The sequence below is a fragment of the Larimichthys crocea genome, chromosome XIII (genome assembly GCF_000972845.2).
Source record: "Larimichthys crocea isolate SSNF chromosome XIII, L_crocea_2.0, whole genome shotgun sequence".
Lineage (NCBI taxonomy): Eukaryota > Metazoa > Chordata > Actinopteri > Sciaenidae > Larimichthys > Larimichthys crocea.
The window spans coordinates 3877983-3902263 of NC_040023.1; the positions used below are offsets into that span (position 1 = coordinate 3877983).

Below are 24281 nucleotides of genomic sequence, written 5' to 3' on the forward strand. Positions count from 1 at the left end.
TTGAGCAATGTCCATATTACTCTGCATAAACCGCAGAATCCACATCCACAAAACAAGCTGGTTTTCACTGGAACTACTTTCCACTGAAGAAGTAATCCCTTTTTTGAGGGCTGGAGCACCAAAAACAAAATTATATGACTTGCATTGCATACTTTACGTACTTTATCAGCTTCATGTAATAGCAAAAATCTTCGACATCAATAAAACGAGACCTACACCACGAGGTATGATGGAGAAAATCGATTCAGTAGAACCGACACTGTCTGTTTTGTTTTATTGCATGGATAAAAAGCCAAATAAATTATTAATAGCAGACAATGCATCATCTGAATGTCCCACAGTTATCCTTCTGTGCACTAAAAACTATATACTGTATGACAGTTCAACAAGCTCTGGTATGCCAGCCAAGGCAGCAAGCGAGTTAGATAACAACTATGGTAGCACCTGAAAACCTTAGCTTTTGCTTTAGCAGGATTATAGGTGGCTTTTTTTTTAAAGATTATTTTTTTGGCCTTTTATTCTTTTAATGATAGGACAGCTGATGATAGACAGGAAGAGTGACACACAGTGAATGGCCGTCCGATGCAGGATTCGAACCGGGGCCAGCTGCAGCGAGGACTGTAGCCTCCACACACAGGGCGGCCGCTTAACCCACTATGCTACCGACCGCCCCTATAGGTGGCTTTTTACAACTGGCAAATAAAAAAATAAACATGGCAAACAGAACAAACTGTTGAATAGAATAATCACAAAAATCTTTAAAAACCTGTATGTTCCACTAAGATTAATCCTACTTCCTCTCCTCGTGTAATAAAAGACACAGTGAGAAGAAAGATTAACAAAAAATATCGTGAAGAATAATCATAACTAATCATAACTGCAAAATGTAGCAGCTTCTTTTTTTATTTTTTATTATAAAGTGCAAACTGCTCGGCATAAAAGCAGATTTAATAGCAGACTGAATTTGTAGAAATTGATTTCCCGGAGCGCTGCAAACTGTGGTGTAATTTGATAGACGAGTGTCTCAACCTCTCAGACCACAGTTTAGCTTTTTAAGATCACACCGCAAAAAAACCTACTCCATTACAGTAACTGGAGTAAAATGTAATCTGTTACTCTCACTGTGGTGTGTCATTACTGTCACCTCTTTGCCCTCAGCATTCGGGCGGTGTTGATGTGGCGTGTCGGGGTGTTTTTTGGATGGTGCCTTCAAGCTCCCTAATCCGAGGAGCAGAGAGGTGCTGCTGTCGCTGACAGACTGACTGACAGGCAGGCGGAGAGGACCCAGCTGTGATGGCTGGTGTCGGCTCAGTGGCAGCCTTATGATGAATTGCCTCTCTTGAATGATAGCGCTGTTACCGGATGATACTGACGCGGGATTGTTCTGTCAGCATCTCACCGGCGACCGCAAATAAAGAAATAAATAAATAAGCGAGAAATGAAGCGCTGTGCAACTTGCATCCCCATCTTTTTATTTTTCATTAAAGTTGCCACCTCTCATAGATCTCCATATGCATTGATATGGAACTGGAAGTTTGTGTAGAGGAGGGAAATTGCATCGTAGAACCACAAACATGGCCGAACTTTTGAGTGATTGAAAGCTCCTCTTGTTTGTTTTTTTTACTTTTATATCCAGCTGAGTATATCCTGTTTTTCTTTAATATCACTGCATAAATTACATGTGATTGCATCATAATAACTATTATTTTCATGTCCTATAATAATACTGAAAATAAGTCAATTTATTTCCTGATAAATGCAATTTAAATGTCTTATTTCCTCTTATTTATTATTGATTTGTGCTTTATTTATTCACATCACTGTTCTGTCTGTTTACAGCTCAGATGACTACTACGAATACGGACACAGTGGGGAATCATATGATTCGTATGGTGAGTTTCCGCCCTCTGTTCCTCCAATATATCTTGTGTCAATTGTCAGAATATCAATTTCTGGTTCCTGACTCTGCACAGCTGGCTTCGTCTCAGTTGCCATAGCATTGGGGGTAATTGTGTGATGCCTCAGACACTTTTGAGATAAACATGTATAAAGTGATTTTGTCAGATTTCACTCAGCTAATTGGATCATTGTGCCAGAACAATGACACGAAAAGGGTTAAATATTAATGCATTTTCATGCCAGATCTAAATTTTTTAATGATATTTTAATCTTTGATTATAAAGAACGGCTAAAAACAAAAACAGATACATTGCCTCTGGTGATTTTTTTGTTTTTGAATTCAGGTTTTTGACTTGCATAACAAAAAAAAGTGCAGCCCTCAAGCGCCGATGACTCCCTTACTTCAAATAAGAAAAGAAAGTGTCAAAAGCAGAGAGACTTTAACAACTGGAGCTGCAGGAACTACTTAAAGATCTGCTTTGATTTTTTTCTTACTTTACTAAAACTGCTGAAAACGCACATTAAAAAAAGCAGCGCTTCAATCGACCCTAAGCAGCTAGTTAGGCTGCTGATATTTTATTGAGAGTTCATTCATAAATACGGATATGAACCCTCCGAAGACGTGTGTGTGTAAACGAAATAGATTTTTAACATTTTCTATGTGTGCAGTTGGATTAACAAAAGAGACATCAGCCGGCAGCTTATTATCAGAGTATAACAACAAATGCCAGGATGCTTAGATGAAGATTTAAGACGGAATATTTACGCCTATCCCCAGCTAACAAAATCTCCAACCTGCTTTATGAGACTATATTTCTATATTTTAGCTAACAACTCACCTTTATTATTCAAGCGCTGTTGTCAAAACAAATGAATGTTGGTACGAGTACAGTAATGTGTATGTTTAAGGCCACTTTCAACAACTGGACTCTGGTTCGGAGGCTGAAAACGAGCCACGAAGCTCCAGTTGCCACACAATTCAGACAAAGTTAACACCACTGAGATACTGTTCAACAACACTATGTCACTGCTCTTTGACAAGATACAATACAAACTGGGCCAAGGTCATATTTGCTGCAGAGTCCACTTGAATGATAGTGACACTAATGCACAGGACCGTACAGTCGACCGTCCTGCCGAAGTACAGCAGAAGCAGCTGAAGGTGGATTCATCTCTAATCTAAAGTGAAATAAGTAGAAGATAAACTCTTTGTAGCCGTTATTTAGACTTCCTCACATTTTATTATTTAAAACAAAAAGCTGTTCCGACGACGAGGGTCCAAAGATAAGAACTCGGTGTTGACTTGGATTGTGATGGATTAGTTTGTGCATTTGCGTCTGCTGAGCTCAGCTACAAGCTCCAAATAGAAGCCGGCTCTCAAGACAAGATTACTTACATTTATTATGTATTATAGATATAAATGTTCTTTGTAAACCACTGACTGATAGAAGCGTTATGGAGATTTATGTTGCATGTTTGTTCGCGTCTTGAAATAGGACGAACGCGTGCAGATGAGCACTCATTTGGGAAAAAAAACGAGGCAAAAATGTTATGTATTATTTTGTCTGCATAATGAGGATAGAATTCAGAGGATGCTGTACGTTCCTGCTTTTTTTTTTTTCTGGGAAGTCGAAGCCAATAAAAACTTTGCCCAACTTTTTCCTGACCACACAAGAGTAAGAACTAAGCACCTTCAACTCATTAGAGTGCTGCGTGCCTCCACTCAAAATAAAAAACCCAACCGCCACATGGGTCACATAGAAAAAAAGGGACGACACTTCAAAGGAAACAGATAAACAGCGTTGATGCGCATCCTTGTTCTCGAAACACAAGGTTACCTTGGTCTGTTTCTTCAAAGTGACTGTCAGTGAAAGGGTGACAGGTTTAATTAAGGGGTATTGGCTATGTGCTGCCAACAGAGAGCCTGTACACAGAAAAAAAACAACCCTTTGTGAGGCTCAGCTCTAGGGAAGTCTCAGCGTTGGCTGAAGATCAGACAAAGGGTGCCATCGATACTGGCACTTTCACACTGACAGTACCGGGGGGGGGTGAACAGGGGCTGATTTGGGCTAATGGTAATTGTGACCTTTTTGCTTGGAGCCACTAAACGGCTCCTTTTCAAGTAGCTATTTGATTCTCTCATTCAATTATCTGAGATGCATCCTTCCAGGTGAAAGTCAAGCTTCTTGGTATGAGTCACTGTTTGTCGCTCAAAACTGTGCTTTTGTTAACGAGATGAGCTCCGTCGATACCAGACGCTCGCAACTTTCCGCCGCATTATTTCCATCGATGAGGAGCATGTTCACAGTGTTTACAGGAACTTTGAAAAGCTCCAACGAATGCGTGGTGGAACGTCAATGTATTCACTCCCCCATCTGTTTCTTTTCCATTCTTCTTCAGGTCTGGAAGAGTGGGCAAACAATCGCGGCAAGGCACCGCCAGCACGAACAACCAAGGGAGTGTACAGAGATCAGCCATACACCAGATATTGAACTGTTTATACAACCCACACCTGAGTCCTCATGGCTGTTTCAACCCAAGTAATGGATTTTTTATGGACGCTCCCACCTTTTTAGAATTGAAAACTAAACCGCAAACTAATACAAATGAAACAGCGATAGTAAAAACTGGGTTTCAAAAATGGCATCCCCTCCCTGATTATAAAAACATACTCCCCTTGGGTAAAATGTGTAAAGCAACTGAGGTAACCTATCCTTTCCTCCAGGAGAAATCGACTGGACGTTGAGATTAACAAAGACTCCATAGTACATTAAGTTTCTCTCTCAGCTATGTGATTGTGAAGAATGACATTGTATCAAGCGATTCGCCTCGGTAATGATTAGTGACTCACTATTAGCCGCCGATACAATGTTTCTACACAGCTGCCAGCGCAACTTAATTTATCACCCTCTACTCTTCGAACCTTGAACTGCGTGGTTGATCACTTTAAAAATGTAGTAGCTTAGTTCTAGGAAAGTGCAGTACTGTAGATATTTTTTTCTGAGGGGTAATTGGTGAAATTGTGTCCCTTGTAAATGAAACATTTACAAACTGAAAAAGAGAAAAAAGTCATACTGTATACACATTGTTTTGCTGTTTCCTCCTCCTTTTTGTAAAATAATAGTTCTTTAGTGTTAAAGGGCTTATAAAAGCATGGTGTGCAACTGTGGATATTGCTGTTTTATTCTAAAAAAAAAAAGAAGAAAAAAAAAAGGCCTTTGTAGTTGTGTTCATGATTTTGGCCCCAAAACATCCACATTAATACATCTATAAATAGACGCTCATCCTTTCTGTAGACCGAACAACGGAGCTGCAAAACCGTCTTTTTAATTTTTGTGATTTTTTTTTTTTTTTTTTTTTAGAGGTAATTTTGATGTTCATTCTTTGATTTAATACAAGATGCTTTTCAGACTTTGTAGGCATAATAATCCATTTTAAGATACTAAATCACATCCTGGTGAATTGGTAATCATTCCCATCTAGAGATGTGTTCATATATATTGATTTTGAGCTTATGTAAGCCCTTTAATATTTTTTTTCTTCTTTGTTGATGCTGAATAAACATTTTGAAAGAAAAATCTTGTGTTGGAGAGAATAATTATGGACTAAAAAAGCCTTATAATTTAAACTAACAACCCAATATGAAAAAGCTAGCTAAGTTTCACTTGATGGAAGTCTGTCATGAATTAAAACACCATGTGCATCGTCATAACTAAGTGAAAAACAAAATAAAACATATGTTCCTGCATAAAATCCAAAGTGGCAGCAATGCCTTTACCAAAAATATTTAGTGCAGACAGCGAATGGCTGTGTGTGACCTTGTAAATGACCTTAGTAATCTGATAAGATTGGTTTCCTATTTGTATTTGAATGCCATGTGATGAATTTTGTCAGAAATCTCTCCCCGACTGAGATTTAGAGGATTTAGCGATAACAACATTGCTGCTCTTGAAACTCTCTCCACTCTGTTTGCTCACATAATTCGATGTGAAGCGAACGCTGATCACGTCAAGCATCATCAGTAAACACGCATTAACTCTCGGAGTGTTTACCCCCCCCCCGACAGAAACGGCTCGTAGCGCTGCATCAAAGCCTCCTTGACCTCTAGGCCATGTTCGGTCCAGTACAGGGTGGGGTGGAGGGCGGCGGGGTTGGAGGGAAAGGGGAGGCGGGGTATTGCTCTCTCTTCTTGTTTTGCTCTTTCTGTTCTCCTCCGGTCATGTGACCTTCTCCCAGTCATTTAAAGAGCCTGCCTTTGCCCCGTCCATTAAAGAGACTCTAAATGACCCCCAGCTGACCTCCGCAGAGAGAGGATGGCAGTAGCTGTTTAAAAAGACCTCCGTCCCACAAGGTAAACAACCTGAAACAGTTTAACCTCACCCCTAACGTAGTTGAACATAAAACCTCTCTAAACTTAAATGTAATATGTTTTCCTGTCTCTGTTAAGTCCGTAATCTAGCCACGAAGCTGGGAATAATTAGATATCTGTAATAAAAACTGTAAAAAAGTATGATAAATAGCAGTAATATTTCAACGAACTGTGTAGTGAAATAACTTTCTCCTAAGACTTTGATAAAATATATCCTCTGTTACAATAATTGAACCATAAAATATGATGTGTCTTGGCATTTGTTTTCACAATATTATGTAATATATGTTTGTGTGGTGAACTTTCATGGTCATCGTGTTGTTTATATTCCTTTCTAGGTCGACGTCGCGGCTATACCAGGGCATCCGTCTAACTATCTTATTGGTGCTAAAGGTATGTTTGTTTCTGCATCATGTGTCAGATGTTTATAATCATGTTGTGTATGTAAATATTAAAATGTACTGATAGTATGGGGTCAAACAAGAGTCAGAAATATTAAAGGTTTTGAGGTTGGGCTTGGTGAACCTTGGGGATTCCTGCTTCCAAGAAAAATGGGCAGTCGCTTCAAAGAATTTTACAATTCTTTCAGATATTGAAGGATGTGTGTTATGTCTCTGGTGTCTATGATGATTTTACACATGTAAACATGATAATGTTCCAAAACCATGAATTCAAATATGATATTTAAGCTTTGAGGCTGGAGCAGGCAACTCTTACAGATTGTTGGAAAAGACATCCGCAGAAAAGTGAGCACCGGCTTAATTCAATTGATTTTTCAATGATAAAAAAAAGATGGCGTTCGATATAAGCAGTTATATAAGGGTTAGGATAAGGACTTTGGGTGAAGACTAGAGTTAGGAACAGCCCAACAGCAGAAATCCTTGCCGACCCTCAGAGAAAATCGTGAATCTAACCTGTCTGGATGCTGATTTGAAAACTATCAGGAAGTACAAAATGAAATATTCTCCAGAGGACACAGCGCTATCATGACATATCAAATATTAATGTGACTTTCAGGCAACTTGATGTTCGCTTGACGGATATTTAATGTTGAAAATATTTTTCCCAGAGTTTGTGAAATCCTTGAGAATCTCCCCTAGTTTGGAGGCTCGACCCTCAGCTCTCCTGTTATACCCTTCGACTATCCTCTCAAGAGGATTCCCGTCCCACTGCACTCCCTGCCTCACGTTGCACCGATGCATTTAGTGTGTAAGAGCTCTCTAGCGTATAAAAGTACAATGGGGTGGGTGATGCAGTTTGAAAATGACGCCCTGTGCTTGTATTAAGCAGAGAAACGTGATGCCTGAATGCAAAGAAAACACCTTGAAGTGCAGATACTCTAATGTAATAAAAGGACAGTCCTAAAAATGTCCTTTTTTTGCTTTGATTATTCTTTTTTTCTGTTTGTTTTTTTATGAAGCTCATATTGTTCTCCTCTTTCTTCTTAATAGACTTCACAAAACACACACAAGCGTCCCTCCAAACATTCAAGCCCAGAGCAAATCCCGGAAAAAAAGGCCGTTCGACTTTCACAAAGGATCTGCCCGTGGCCAAACGGCCGATTGCCACAGCGTGGACTGAGGTGAATCCTGTGGGGGACAAGATGGAGTGACCTGTTGAGATGCAGAGAAGTAAAAAAAAAAAGGAGTGAAAAGATAATCCGTGTATCACACATCGCCATTCTTCGGAAAAAGGGAATGGAGGGAAGGAAAACTGTGAGGCAAATGGGGTTCCTCATCCTCTGGGACGATCTGTCGGAGTATATTTCCGCACAGCATCGTTGCTCTGTATACATTTTACATACACACAGGAGTGCTCTGAACTGACTGTGAACCTGTCCTGTGTCTTTCTTTATTCACACTGTTGTCTACCACTTACATTAGACATTAACTGTCACCTACCAGGAAGGCTGAGCAAATAAATTATGCAATATGCTAAGGGAATGAATTCATATTTCTTGCAAAGACACTTCTAGTCTCATATTGTTGTGCTGATGAACCTATATACAATCTACTCCAATGAATTAATAATTCACCAAGTGCCTTAATGTTGCATTGTTATGACAGTTTTCGATGTTTAGTCCCGTTGGCAGAGTTAACACATGAGGCAGCACACTAGAAAAGGTAGCTATTTTTTTTGTGTGTGTTTTCTGTACGCATTACGGCAGTATAGTAGAAACGTCACACACAAGAGTACAGTCTATTCCAGATGTATTGCTTAATCAGAATCGACTTGAGTGGATATTACAATTCCAAAATAGCTTTCTATCGGATAGAGAGCTTCATTCTGTCTTGTGCATAAGTCCAGATAGGCTGATCCGTATTCCACACAGTTGTATGCCCTCAGTGGCAGACAATAGTTTTCCATTAGAGGAAGTGATTCTCTCTGGAGCCTCGGGCCAAGCCTCACACAATAACACAGCGACCTAAAGCTTGCATCTCTGGCTCCCGGAGTCAACTCTCATCACCTCCGGGGGCTGATTCCTCCTCTGAGGTGGCTTAAAACGACAGGCTTATCTGAAGTAAAGCTTGTCCAAGTTAATAAAGTAAGAGCAGCTTATTTGATTAAGAATGCATACAAAGAAGGATGTAGTGATCTGTCACTTGGAAGACGAGTCCATTTCAACACTAGAATACAGATGAATGGGTCCCCGAATGCTGGCTACAGGTAGCACTTGTGTGTGTTTTGAAAAAAGGATTCAGAGGATCTGGTGCAAAAGGCCACGGAAACATATTTTCTTGATCTTACTATGAAAAATAAGGCCAACAAAAAATTAGAGATACCATTTTTTTGTTTTACTGATTTTAAGGGAGCAGATATCAGTCAGAAAAAAATATATTTTCAAGCTCAAATCAGATTTTTGCAACATTTTTTGTTGTTGTGTGTTGACAACACTGTCTCAAATCAGATCAGATCACACCCATACAGTCCTGATGAAGCAGAATACATTGGCAGTGTGGGGAGATAACCTTTAAAGGAACAGTTTGACATTTTCAGAATTAACTTTTTTTCTTGAGAGTGCAATGAGAAGATACCACTTGAATGTCTGTATGGTAAATTGGTAGATGGAGCCAGCAGCTAGTTAGCCTAGCTTAGCATAAAGATTGGGGGAAAAAAAGGGGCAGACAATGGCTTCTTACCAGAGACTCTAAATTTTGCTAGTTAGCAATTATTTCATACACACAAAAAACTAAAAGTGTAAAAATAAAAAATGACCATTTTTATTATAGCGTTAGAGGTGCTGGTAAGCGAGGCTAGCTGTTTTTCACCATTTCCAGTCTTTATACTATGCTAAGCTTACTGGCTCCATATTTACCGAATGGTGTTAACCTTCTTTATCTAATTCTAAGCGTTTTTCCTAAAAATGTCAAACTATTACTTCTATATTTCTGATCTCTACTTCTGTTCTTTGATTTTGGTTCGGTTTTTTTAAGCTTATTTAGTAATGAACATAATAGAAATACCTAAGATTTGATTGATTTAAAGCCACTATGTACATAACCTATATGTGATTATGGTAACCTTCAAAATATCAGAATGGCTTAGGTTTATTTGGTGGAAAAGGAGACGATACAGAAAATTGATCGCAGTCTACGTGTTGCTTTCTGCTCATTTTTCCTCAACGACCCTGGGTTGGAGTTTTCTTTTTTAACTGCCACCTAAGGGCACCAAATTCTGAAATTTAAAAATCCATACATAGTGGCTTTAATTAAATTCCCTTCAAAGCAAATACTGGACAAGATAGTTGGCTACTGCAAGGGACTTTTAATATTACATTTCCTGTGTATATAACTGAGTAATGATCAATTATATCTGTCCTTTTTCCCTGGCTTAGAAAAAAAAGCAATTGCTTTTTGATTCTGTGAAGTGTGCTTGTCCACTTGTATTCCTCTTAATCATGTTCAGGATCTAAAACAGCCTTTTGTTCTATAATTAACTAGAGGGCTTTTAATCTTGCTGAGATTAAAACAACATGATCAATGTTGAAGTGTCCCCTCTGTCTCCTTTTAGAAGTGAGCGCTAATGCGACCACGGGTCAGTGTGAGTCGCCTGCTAAGTGGAAACTCAAATTGAGAAGAATCGATCATTACGGGGCTTTGAGTGAACTGGGTTGAACAATGGTAATAATACAGAGAATGTACCAGCATTATGTTGACCAATAAAACAAATTTCAACAGCAGTGAACCCTTCAACCTTTTTCTTCATCTGGGGAAAAACAATTATTTTTGTGCTCTTGTCTTTGTGTTGCGCGTTTTAGTCAGTTTTAGGGCAAAGAAGCACGCATTAAAAAAAAAATATCAGAGAGGCTTTAAAAACAAGACTGAGACAAAAAGAGTAGCGAGAACAACACGAGGTGAGAGCTGGTGCACACAAATACTCGTGAAATCTTCAATTACACGTGCAAATGCTTTGTACGGAGAAGCAGATGTCAAACAAGGAAAAGACTGAAATGCATTTTTAATACGCGCGTGAGCAAAGTCAGTATTTGTGCCTGTCAGACATTTGATGTATATACAAAGTGCATATTGTATATCATGTTTTTTGTATAATTTTAATGTACTGCCATGCCATTAAAATCACTACATCAAAAGGTAAAAACACGCTGAGGTTGTAGATATCTTTACAGTAAATAAAGGTCAGCTCTTAAAGAAATAAAAAACCTGAAAGATATTCTTTTGTCAAGCGTGTTGTCGACTACAATCTTCTCCCCTTTGATACCACGCTTCAAAGTCGGTAGACGTTTCGCCGCGGTGTGTCAATTCCACTGTCCCGACTGTTGAGGATTGACACGCTTTAATGAAGTCTAGACTAAATATAGTTTTATTAACTCCGAGGGGGGAAGCTCATGATGAGCTTTGGCAGTTGGCATGCTTTCCTAACTTCAAACCCCACCACTGCAGGGATATTATTTACCTTGATACGCCCTTGAAATAATAGTTGCAGATCAAATAAGTTTGTGTTGCAAAGGCTGTCTCAGTCTCCAACCTTTTAAATATTGTATGTCCCCCTTCGCCGCTGCCTCGGATACATCTCTCTCCCCATGTAAATGCTGCTGTTCTTTATTCTTTTCAGCCCACCCCAACACCACCACAACCCACCCACCCCCACCACCCCTCAGCTTCCATCCTTCAGGCCGTTCCACTTTGAAGTTGTTTCTCAGCCGTGTGAAATTTGAGATTAAAGTCCATCTGCTCGAAATCCCCCTCCCAATATCTACACAGATATAAACAAAAACAAAACCAGACCAAAAAAAAAAAAAAAGAAAAAAAGAAGGGGTTGTTGTTTTTAACGGGTCAAAGGTAGCCGTAATATGATCGAGCCGGTAACTGTAACGTGCCAGTTAAAGCGAAAAAGCGTTTTCAGCCTCACTGGATCCATTATACATGACACGGGCCATTTGAAACAATGAATTTCTTATCTAATTATTATTTATTCATCAGCACAGAGAAGGAAAAAGAAGGAGAAAGAAGGGCTGTTGACACTAGAATATTTTAAGGGGACTGTGAAGCCCCCTGGGTCCATAAAAGGTGTTTGTGTGTGTGTGCATCACAAACAACTTTTTTTTATATTTTTGTTTCAGGTGAAAATAGCAACTATATTTCCCTAATAAACTCAGCCTCAGGTAGAGGCAGTAGGAGTTTTGTTAGCTTTTCCTCTCTGGTCAGCCCACTGGTTAATAAACCGATGATATCCAGTCCCACCTCTACTGTATTGTTCCTTTCCTCCCAGCTGCAGAAGCAGCAGCGAGGGACAGCCCTCTGTGTAAATATTCTCTGTAAACCAACAGCGCTAGCAGAGCCGTGAGAGATTAAAACAATTGTTTATGCTCTGTGTGCATGCGGGGAGATATAAGCAATATAAGCAGACAGAGTCCTCCAAATGAAATAGCGCAGACATTATGCTTTCACATTGCAAGCTCAATATGACTGGATTCGTAAGGGTAAGAGGATATTGCCAAGACACCGTCATGAGGAAAGTTTAAAAGCCCATCACCTATGGTGTTTACCTTAACACCTATTTCCACGTTGACCTTCTAAATGACATTTGCCTCGTGTTAAGCTGAGCGTGTGTGGCATTTCCAATGTCCTGATTCAGCCACTACATCCTAACTCTGCCCAGGAACATGGTAAATATTGGAGGGACGAATCAATATGCTGCCCTGTTATTATAGAGGGAAAGTCTGATTACACTTCAAAATGCTTTAATTGTAGTGTGTTAACTCATACTGTATATAAGCTTTAGTCAAATACGACCTTAATTGTAGATTCCCGCTGATGCACAATTCAGTTAGGGAGATGCAACAACACCAGTGTAATAACAGAGTATGAATTAGACTAAATGGTGACTAAATATATGACTGCAACTCCCACTCTTATTGCCTTAGTCATGCCACTATGTTCCTCAGTTCCTCAGTCCAAGGTGATAAATAATTAGAGAAATAATTTAATGGCAGCCAAAGAGTTGATTACCGGTAGGTTGTGTCTCCAGGAGGTTGAGCGGGTCACCCATTCTTCGGTTGGTGGCCCCAACTCATCCCATCCACACATTAAAGTGCAACTTGAGCAAGAAACTGGAGGGCAACTTGAATGGTAGTTTGTGGATGCGTGAATCAGAAATACATTGTAAAGTGCAAAGGTATGGGATGGTATCTTTGTCTTATGAATCACCCCTTATAAAGGCTTAATAAAAATGCATAAATCATAGCTTTATTAATAAGTCCACCTAGGCTTTCTTTGGGATTGTTGTGGCCTAGAATGCCTGATTTTTTGGCAGGTTTTCAAAAAAAAATGGTGAGGTGTTCTAAAAGTGTGTTCTAAGTAACCTTACCAGGATTAAGGAATAAGTTGTTCATTCATAAGTTGAGAAAATTAAATAAAAAAGAAAGACTTAAAATAAAATGCATAACAGCAAAGCTGTTTTTTGTGGTATGTGGTTCTCACAGGACAGCGTCACTACAGACATATGGTGATATGATTGGTGATGATTATAGAATATGATGCATTGCTGTGGATTTAACTAGCCAACGGAATATAAAGTAGTTCAAATGAGCTCAGCCTTCCAACTTTTGCAGCAGTAAAATGCAACATGCACATGATTTCAGAAGTTACATCAATACAAAAAACAGCAGATAAAATAGAAAGACAAGGAATGAGCACTTTGACTTTTCATACTTTCATACTAAATTCATAAATTCCAGGCCCAGTGTACATGCTCATTGTGCTGTAGTGTGAAACTTTACATTGGAGTAATGTCACACACTTTAGGCGTTGTGGATCTGAAATGAGTAAAAGAGTAATAACTGAACCTCTCTCAGGTCAACAGTTTCAGAGACGTCTCTTTTGTAATGGTGGTCTGCGGGGAAACTGGTATTTGTACAGCAAATAGTGGCTGGGAAATGAAGCTATAATAATAATAATGCAGAAGTGCTAAAAACTGTAATTGCTCGAGCAGTCGCTTGATGCAGAAATGAGTCAGTCTCCATAAGCGCCTGTATTAAAATGTCCAACATCACAGCAGAAATAAACATGTTTACAGCCGGGTTCAGACAACAGTTTTGGTGTCTATACTTAATGACTGTTGCTCGTCTGAGTGTGAATGTGGAAGTGCGTTGCAAGTGAGTGCATAGAGATCGGATATGTGGAATACATAGGACAATGAAGGAAGGCACCCTGATGGATGGCAGCCTGTGGATCAAGTTAAACTGCGGCACATGAAGGGTGCGGCAGGAAGAACTGAATTGTATGTCTTGTATTGCAGCAGAATCCACCACATGGTCCAGAAAAGAGACTTGGGAGCTGTTTTTGGCAGTAGCTCAGTCTCGGGTCATAGCATGTACTTCAGCAGCCATCTGCAGCTTATTGGAACTTGCATATTGAAATATTATGAGCTTCTTTACATTTATAACTGCAGACTTAAAGGACTGTTAAACAGAACTTCATTAATGACTTAATTAAAAGTTCTTCTTATTAATGGCTTCTAAATAAATAAATATAAAGCATCAGTACATTTTTTATTACCCATTATTAAAGCCATTAGTTACAACTTATAAACCCATTATAAAGGCTGCCTTATTAAAAAAAAAAGAAAAAGTGGTGCTGGTAGAAACCATGGTTCCATCTGTGGTCAATCATTTCTGATGGTCTGATTTTGTCTCCAGCTTTGGGTGACCCCCTGGGCGGTCGGGTGAACACGACTCAGCCTTAGCCTTACATCAGCATTGGGATGAGATGATGAAACTGTCGGCGCTCTTTTCTTTCAGTGCCCCTTAGAATAAAAGTCCAGATACGGACCTCCTGACCTCTGGGATCGTCCGTCCGTATGCGCGTTTTGGTTTCTCACAGTCGATGATTTTATGCACTTTCATCCTCAGTTTTAGACCGGCCTCGTCATTCTTCTAACTTTCTCCCATCTATTTTTTATTCCTCTCTCTCTCTCTCTCTCTCTGTTTCTGTTACATTAGGTCATGTTCTCTTTCGATAGTCTCATAGTGTGACCCGTGGGCATTAGACCTCTCACAGTGGCACATTCCTATGCATTTGATATTACAACATTCTTCTGCAGATACACATTATTTTACCAAGGCTGGTTGTGGAATGTACTGAAAACATTCAGCAAGCACTGCTGCTGCTTTGCATCCTCATATTCACATTGTACATCAGTACATAACGTACAATCTAATTAATCCAATGTAGACGTGCCTGTACTTTACTTTGTGAGTATAGTATACTGTTTTATACTCATACTGCACTTGATTTGACATACAGTAGAGATGCATTGTTATGAATTCAATTCCCCACCAGTGTGTCATAGGTAAATACATCTTATAGGCACCCTATGGAGTTTTCTTGTAAACAAACAAACGTTTTCTTCACTGCCCATGTTAGTGCAATATTGTTTTTCTCAGCACTGCCTGTATATCAGTGACATAGTGTGACACCACCAGCAGAGCTGCAACAAAACTTTGCACTAGAAGACAGCTGTTTGTTTCCCATCACTGCATTTTTTAGTTTTTACCATACTGTTTATCTTTCCATAACCTTGCCCACATGTTTTTATTGTTGTAACTATGACAACAAAGCTTCTCTAACCTTAAAGAAGTATCAGTACCAGCCTCTTAAATTTGCCGCCCCGAGCCGGATGCCAGCCGGCTGCCAGCTGGATACATCCATTCATTCCAGTTAGATAAGCAAGGCATAGACCAGCCGGCAAATGTAGATGGCTGCATGTGTAATAATTTAATCCATGCTATGATGCCTATTGGAACTTTAAAAAGTATTTATTTTAACCCGAATCATGATCTTTCCCTAAAAAATATGTTTTTTTTGTGCCTAAACCTAACCAAATTTTAACCATCGCCTTGTGAAGTCATACAATCCCTTTTTTAGCATTTGTATATTACTTCCAATAACATAATTCAATATATGATCCCCCACTGGCTTCCCACACACAACACAAACAGCCAATTCTTTTACAGTAGCGAAAGCAGCATGTTAGCAGAGCAGCAGTGTCTACAAAGAATGCAGTTAGGAGCCATGTATTTTGTAGATGTTTTAGGACTGAACAAAGAGGACGGTGCGTGGATAGGTGAGTGTTTTGTCCTCAAATATTGTCTCATTTTATCACTGTGTGTTTGTATGACAGACGTAAATGTTCTATCGGTGACAATAAGTCTTGCAGGTTTCTGCACAGGAGCTGAAATATGTAATTTTCCATGCAATTTTCACAGCATGTTTAAGAGACAAATATATTCAGATGTTTGATCCCACAGGGAATACATTTGAGGGAGGCCATATATTTTAGTTCATGTCTTTATTATCTGTCAATTAAAAGAAAAGACTCACACTGCCACCACTTTATGTTTCCTATACCTACCACAGTCTTTCGCAATCTCACGTGGCTGCTCATCCTGAGAGATCATTGCATGTTATGGTCGGGTCACATTTAGGGCAAATACAATGAGGTAATTTGGATTTAGATTTAATGAAATGGTTCCATTTAATGTGAGAGCTGTCTAAATGGTCAGGGTGGCTGCCGTCTGTGGGAGTGGAGAGATGACATAAATCAGCCATAAGGAAGTTTCCCTCCTCGCTTCCAGAAACAAGAGGCACTTTTTGATGTTAATTTGTCACATTGCTTTGTGCACACACATCCCCGGGGGAAAACGATAGCGGGGCCTCCTCCCCAATCACGGCCCTCCACTGTTCTATAGCCATCCCCTTTTAATAAATCACTTGGGGAAAAATATCACATCTCTGGGGTACCTTTAGACAAGAAATCCTCCCCTGGAGTTCCAGCAGGGTCACATTCGTACAAGAGCTGGTGAAATTAACATTTTTTTGTCTTTATCCAAGCAATTCTTTACAGGAAACAGAACTCGGCTTCTTCAAATGACTTCCCCTAACGATACTCAAGGGTATGCTGTGCTTTTACTGTCTTTGTTAAGGGACAGCTCTATCCTAATTTCAGTTTTTGTTGTTGTTCTCCCCCCCCTAGCCATTTGACAGCCTTTACATTCTCTTGGAAGAAAAAAAACCCACCTTTAACGTTGTCCAAATATCATGGGTTTAGTCACTCGTATTCGGTCCCTAACAACATACAAAACAACTGGAGATTTCGCATGCAATCACAGGTAATCCATCACTGTGAATGAGAAGAACAACAGCCACATTTTGAAAACTGGCAGCTCATGTCGTGATTCAAGAACACCGCAGGAGATGAGATGGAAGGGATCATTTTACTGTTCCTTCCTGCTTCTCTGATTTCTGTTTTTTTTTCTTTCTCTAAATAACCCTTTCATATCATACCAAATATGCTCTTGTTATTTTAATACTCTCCTCTGTGAATAATATCCCAGTCAAAATAATTGACAAAAAGCACTTCAAACATGCGCCTTGTCACCTAAATTTATTGAATTGCTGTCGTCCTGTTTGAATAAACTCAAAGTCATGTTCTAATATCACGATAGCAGTTTCAGCATGACACTGATTAGAACTGAATGCTGCCTGAAAGAAATTGCAAAGCACTGCAAAATACTTTATTATTATCTATTATGCACAAAAGGAAAGAAGAAGGTAAACAAATGAATAAAACACTGTAAATGAGGCGTGAGATCTGTTTGTAAAAAATAAGTTCTCTCCCTTGTGGTGTGGGGCAAAAAAAAAAAAGCAAATAAGAGCACTGCAAAAAGAAAATGTATTAGGTGCTTCACTCGTGAGAAGAGGAGACAAGTGTCCCTCGTGCTCATGTAGGTTTATAACAGCAAAATGTTTTTAAATGCATAAACACCAATTGTATTTGTGGCAACACTAGACCAAGCAGTATATCAGGGATGATTGAACTTGGGTCTCGGGAGCTTGACCTCATTAGGGATGTTTTTTTTTATGTGAGACAAAATGAATTCATTTTCAATTCAACTAATTTAAACCTTTAAAGCTGTCAAGTGTGCAAGGTTAAATGAATAAAATACAAATTGAGAAAATCAAGATCACATTCATTCCTAAGTAACATTTAGTCTGATATATATTTTTTTAAATAAACCTGAGATGAAGAAAATTTCTCACAATGTGATTCTATGCAAAGTGATAAAACTAGTAGGTAGCTGTTCTTCAGTCACATCTGATGAGCATTATGGAAAAAAAAGCTATTGTCTGTATTTTAATCCAGTGAGAAAATGTGAAAACATGACCTTCACCACTAGAAACAACGATCCTCTGTTAGCACGTGGCTCGCAGCCTCCATTCATCAATCTTTTCTTTCCATGTGTTGCCCAGCAGAGGAGGATCTAATGCGTCTTGTGACCCGCTCCAAACACAAAAACTTGGATTTTCTGAAAATGCAATTATTTTAATGCCAGAGAAACAATTGACTTCTCTCAAATGTAATTTAATATGACAAAAAGAACAAAATTGCAAATGAACAAAGCGTTGGAATGATTGGCAAGGGTTGAACCCCGCCGAGAGCCCCTCCAGAGAGGTTTGCATCCAGGCTGAATAGCTTCAGCTGGTCTGGTGGAATTTGATAGGGCTACCATGACCAGACTCTCAATCCTTAATGAAAGCTTTGTCTTCCTCACATGCACATGTGTGGGGAAAAGGCTTTGGAGCAGATCACACATTTAAAATGAACAGAAAAGGTTAACAAATGTTTTTAAAAAATCACACAAATTAAAGGGACATTAAGTCATCTATTTTCAGGTCTATCAGCAGGAAGAATTCATACATCACCTGGTGTTTGGCACGGACCACCCCACCCCTGTACAAGTCCCATTTTCACAATGTAGAGCAGCATGCTGGTTAATTAGAGCAGGGCTCTAACAGGAAGGTCTGGTGAAAAGGAGACATGTTGAAATGATAAATTCTGCAGTAACAATGCAGCTTTGTCATCATGTCAGCTTCACTTTTCTAACCTTCGGTGCTAAAATATTTGCTAGTGCTTGAAAATGCCAGTATGTGTAGGCGAGGTTGTTGTTTGTGTGTGAATAGTGGGGAGTTAGGTGGGAAGGCGGAAACCACAGCTCCAGGCCAAACAATTACTGGGTCTTATGTATTGATAAAAAAACCAAAACCTCTCGTGGACACATTATGGCCTTTTTTTGAATTAGCAGGGAAGCTTTGCATGTTGCCTCTTTAAATCAGACCGAATTTTGCTTTTGGAACGACTGTTTCTCATAATTATTCGGCTCAGACTTCATTTAAAGGGTTTCATGTGCATTAAACAAGCACTTTAAAGCGGCTGATGGAAAGGCAGCATGCATTAGGCTGACTATATTTGGTCGATGAGCGGCGAGGCTACAAGTTGTCCCTACCAGGCTACTTTCACATTAGATAATTGACAGCACAGATTCTCACGCCTTCGCACTGCCAGGCTTGCTGGCCACAATTCAACATGGGAGATGCTCATTAACATAAGTTGGGAAGGTGCTGTCAGCCATGTGTTCTGCTGTGAACATTTTTTACATTATATAATGTGAACATATCAAGGTTCATTCAGTGCGCACATAGATAGATAGATAGATAGATAGATAGATAGATAGATAGATAGATAGATAGATAGATAGATAGATAGATAGATAGATAGATAGATAGATAGATAGAAAATTTTACTTCAAGAGATAGTTTAACCTTTTGGGAAATACTTGTTCTCTTTCTTGCTGAGGGTTAGATAAGAAGATCGATACCACCCTCATGTTTGCCCGTTAAGTACAGAGTTAGAGCCGTGAAGCAATTAGTCTAGCTTAGCAGGACAGAAAGCAAGGGGAAACAGCTAGTTCGGCTTTGTCCAAAGTTAAAAAAAATCCATCTACCAGCGCTCTAAAGCTCACTAATGAACACAGCATATCTTGTTTGTTTAATCCGTACACAACCAGAAATTTCACAATGACAGGTTAAGGTTTCATGAGAAGTTTCATGCTGCAATTTCTTTGTGAACGTATATGGCCATGTACAGCAGGCTACTGTGACTAACCTAAGTGACTCCTTGTTTCCACCCACCACTTACACACAGACATAACAGCGCTTGACCTATTCCTGAATATATAGTAGTAGAGCAGAGTAAATGTGCTTACTTTCCAACACAATAGATCAATACATAACCTAAATCATGCTATCCCTCTAGATCACTCGCTATAAGGTGATTGTCAGCTCAACTCTGAAAAATACGATATTGGGTTGAGGTGGGGTGATAGACAATGTTGTAAGCCAGCCTTAATATATTATGATAGTAAGCTAATTCATAAAATGTCTATCACAATCTTTGAGCAGATTTTCATTGTCTTTCTGATGGACAGTTGACACTTTGCACTGTTTGGTTGGAAGGAAAACCTGCAGCCACACCGGCCCTTTGTGGAACAGTTCGGGCACCCCTGCTCTAGATCACTCGCTATAGGGTGATTGTCAGCTCAAGCCTGAAAAATGAAGACAAGAAATAAACTTCAATGTACATTCAAAGTGGAACTAAATGACTCTATATTTCATTTTACATTGACTGGTGCACAAAACAACACTTCCTGTATCTCCGGTTTGATTCTAACCAGTTCACGATATTGGGTTGGGGTGGGGTGATAGACAATGTTGTAAGCCAGCCTTAATATATTATGATAGTAAGCTAATTCATAAAATGTCTATCACAATCTTTGAGCAGATTTTCATTGTCTTTCTGATGGACGGTTGACACTTTGCATGGCAGCCAATGCTGTCAGTGTATGAACGTGTAAATGTGACATGTAGCGTAAAAGCATCTTGAGCGGTCAAAAGAAAGGTTCTATATAAGTACTGTTCATTTTACGACCTACCGTATTTAACAGCATCATCTGAATGCGTAACAGTCGAGTATTGTTTCTAGGTTCCTGTGCTTCCTCTGTATGAATTAGTCACCCATGAGTTATCCACGGCCCAGCCGTCACTCTCCACTGTGAGTGTGTAATCCTGAAAATACTGACTTTGACTGAGTATGAGCATAAACTGTTGAACTAAGATGCATGGCTGGCTCTAAATATCAATTTAAGCCAATGTAATATATTTTTTAATAAATGAATAACGAATCATTAGTAACATATTGACACAAGAAGAATGAACTTGAGCTCAGTTTCTCTTCTATTCTGTCAATAATTGTCATTTCGTATCAGTTTATGGTAACATCATGTCACTATAGCCATGTAAGTAGTCAGTGAAATGTGAATTATGCGCTTGCATGTGTGTGTAACAAGAACAAGACATGAAGTACAAATGGGACCCTCCTTTTTCCGACCACCAACCATGCCACTAGCACAAGTCAGTTGCCATGGCACCACAAAATGAAGAAAGTTTGACAACAGTGCCGCACATTTTTATACCACTTATTGGCATTGCCTCAAAGGCAACACCTCCCGCTGCCCTCCCCTTCAGCTGCTGTACAGCCACATCAGTGTCAGGTCCCGGTTCCCTGGAGGAGGGCTGCCGCGGCAGGCTGGCTGGGACTTGGGAGCCTAATTGGGGCCCGAGGATGCCTCCCTCTGCTGCTACAGCTGTGCTGCCGCTGGCTGACGGTAGGATCAAAACCCCGGTTACTAGCCACGGGTCAGAGGTCGCCTGGTGGCTGCTCAGCATGCATGGCCAGAGGAGGACTCCGCTGTGACGGAAGGCGGATCAGGCAGCGCTGTCCTGCAGTATGTATGAACTCTGACTGAAGACCTCAGCTGCTCAGTCTGTCTCTGTCTGTAAATGGAAAACGCAAAGGAAAATGGTGCTGATGCGTAGATAAGGTTTGAAATCCTTCAGTGAAATATGCACAGTGCAATCATCTCCACAAAAAGTGCTCCTACCTGATCTCCTCAAAACAGACTTTTCTTGCCGGCTTGCCAAAAACCCGAGCACCTTGGTAAAGAGACTGTGTGATTTTCATTACATCCTTGTTGAACTGCCATTTGCAGAATTCATGTCGAACTTTAGTCAAATACACTGAAGGTGCACGGGAAGATTTGGTTGACTTTTTTCATTTCACAGTTCAACTTATTGCAAGTTTATTAATCAATTAAGCAATCTCAATTTGTTGGATTCATTGACAAAGTGAGCTTTGTTTACAATTTTACAATATTATCCTATTTTTTGCCTTTTATTTGTTCTCCACAGTAAGTAGCAGTAGACTTATAGTAAAGATGGACTGTCAGCATCGTGTTTCATTTGGCAAGGGGTGAAGTCGGCCTTGGTGTGGCCAACTTCAGCCTAAATGAGCTTCAAACAAGCGAAAACATGTACCATCAGCACCACCTTTTACTATTTCTTTTTTCTCCATCTTGCACATCTCTTGGCAGGTCAGGATATTTTAAGATTGTACCAGTTTAGCGACGAGCCGCTCCTTTACTCCTACAAATTGTCTTGAATGTTGGAAACAACACAGCTGAATAGACATGACCCGGCAGAACAGAAAGATTGACTCCCTGCTTCCTCCTAGGGGAGCTTGAGAAGACCCCCCGTGACCCGAACAAAACCATAGAACTGTATTGTGTCCAATTAAAGGTACATGAGCATATCAGCTTTGATATTAGCAGAGTTTGTAAAATGATCTTGACAGGCCAGGAAACTTTTACTCCATCCTTAACATTTATAAGCAATGTATGGTTTAAAAAGCATATTTTATATGAATAAGACATATGAAATGTGTATTTATTAATGAGGTATTTATTTATTTATCATTTTTTCTTCTCTACTTCACTCTCCAAGACAGCTAAGCAGACTCTTGTGTTGATCAAGGCCATGCAGCTGAAAAAACCTTGAATAATTTTTATGGGGCCAAATTCTATTTCCAAACTCAAGAAACTAGTTTTGAACATATTTATAAACAGTTTTGAAGGTCCAGTGCGTACGAGTTATTTATTTATAGGGATCTATTGGCAGAATATGGTAGAAATTGAAAATAAATCTGTTTTCATTATTGTATAATCCACTGTTTTTGTTACCTCAGAATAAGCCTTTAATATTTATAGACTCTGCACGTCTTCTTCCATGTTGAACCACCATGTTTCTACAGCATTCTGGAACAAATAAACCAAACACTAGTTCCAAATAGGCCTTTCACAGTTTTTGTAAGTTTCACGAACACCATAGTACCATTCAGTTAGCTGCAATATTCACCTTCACTGCTCGATGCATTTTGGTCGTCTTCTAAGCGACTTCAAACCCCACCGGGAGTGTTTCAGAAGTGGGGCGTTTAATTTACTTGATGAAATTTGGTCTCCTCTGTATATGTGCTTCCAAATATGCATCTACATGTGTAAATATGCTACGTAGATAATTTGATTACATTTTTTTACGACCGTACAAGGTATTTTATTTTGAAAATCGACCGGATTCTCTATGCTGTTTCTGTCTTTGGCTCCCGGCCAAATCGAGCTGCTCTACGTAAATTGATGCAGGCGTCAAAAAAAGAACAGCTACATATTCTCCGTGGAGCTGAGACCCGCTTCTGAGACACCTCTAAAAACGACCGCGCCGGTGGGGTTTGAAACATCGACTAGAACGACTGTGTATTGCTGTCACCTGCATCCGTACCCGGTAGAATTTGAGGGTACGTCATACTGGTCCTTTAAATCTGTCTGTGAATAATTTCCATGTGTATAAACAGTTCATAAATGGTTTATAATAAACTGTATTGATGTATTCATGTGTAATCATAAATTATACCAGGCACAAACATGATTGGGTAACAGTTCCAGTGGATCTTGCTGTATTGATTATTAGGTTACAGATACTGCATGTGCTGGATCAATATAGACCAGTGATCACATACATCATAATCCTGCTCACCTCTCAAAAAGAAAAATCTGTTGTTGTTGAGGAGAAGCAGACAGTTGCTGGGAAACATTTGTCTTCGTAAAACCCCATGGATCCACCAAAACCAACAATCAATAAAAGAATAAAGCTGAAAAAGATGTTTCAGCCAGACTCTAATTAATTTATTCACTTGCTTAACAGTCAGTGGTTTTTCATGGAGTCAGCTAAGCCTTTCACTTACACTGTATGATTATTGCATTCACTTCATGCAAGAGGTGGGGGCGGGGGGATGATTTATTTTTGTTTATTCAAATAAACAGTGTCAGTGCAGCGGTCTATGACAAACACTCAATTGAATTGCTATTGTGATAAACAAGACACCTTTTTTAAAATGAGGCAGGGAAAACAAATATCAAGTGTTGCGGTGACTTCATTTCCATAGCAAAGGTATGAATGAACTCAGCATCACCCCGACCACAGCTGCTTCCTCAATCCAGTCTTTTCATGTGGAGCGAATATATCAGTTTAAACACTGGCATTATCAAACTAATGGCCTTTAGTCACACACTGAAATCACACTCACTGTACATGCATATCTCATACACTATGGGTGCAAATATCTCAATGTGGCATTTATATTAGTCTTGGTGTAACAATATCCTATAAAAAATAAATAAAAGGAAAATAAACCATGCCCCCAAAAGGTATTTCACTCCACTCGGAATCCTCTGTAATTTACATATTTCCCATTTATTTGCCAATTATGG

General features: G+C 39.4%; 1 protein-coding gene across 2 annotated transcripts in view; it reads left to right on the forward strand.

The window, feature by feature from the left end:
- The window catches only part of khdrbs3 (KH domain containing, RNA binding, signal transduction associated 3), a 92447-nt gene extending 83367 nt beyond the window's left edge, over positions 1-9080 (forward strand). Inside the window, exons 8-11 of one of the 2 annotated variants that reach the window (XR_002042728.2) lie at positions 1840-1892; positions 4300-4439; positions 6607-6661; positions 7720-9080. Coding sequence is in view for 1 of the 2 variants with exons in the window: in XM_019271396.2 (XP_019126941.1) it covers positions 1840-1892; positions 4300-4391 (145 nt within the window). In the remaining variant the exon portion in view is untranslated. Of the gene's footprint in view, positions 1-1839; positions 1893-4299; positions 5114-6606; positions 6662-7719 lie in introns of those variants that run through there. The other variant, XM_019271396.2, reaches the window with a different exon arrangement.
- Positions 9081-24281: the final 15201 nt, after the last annotated feature.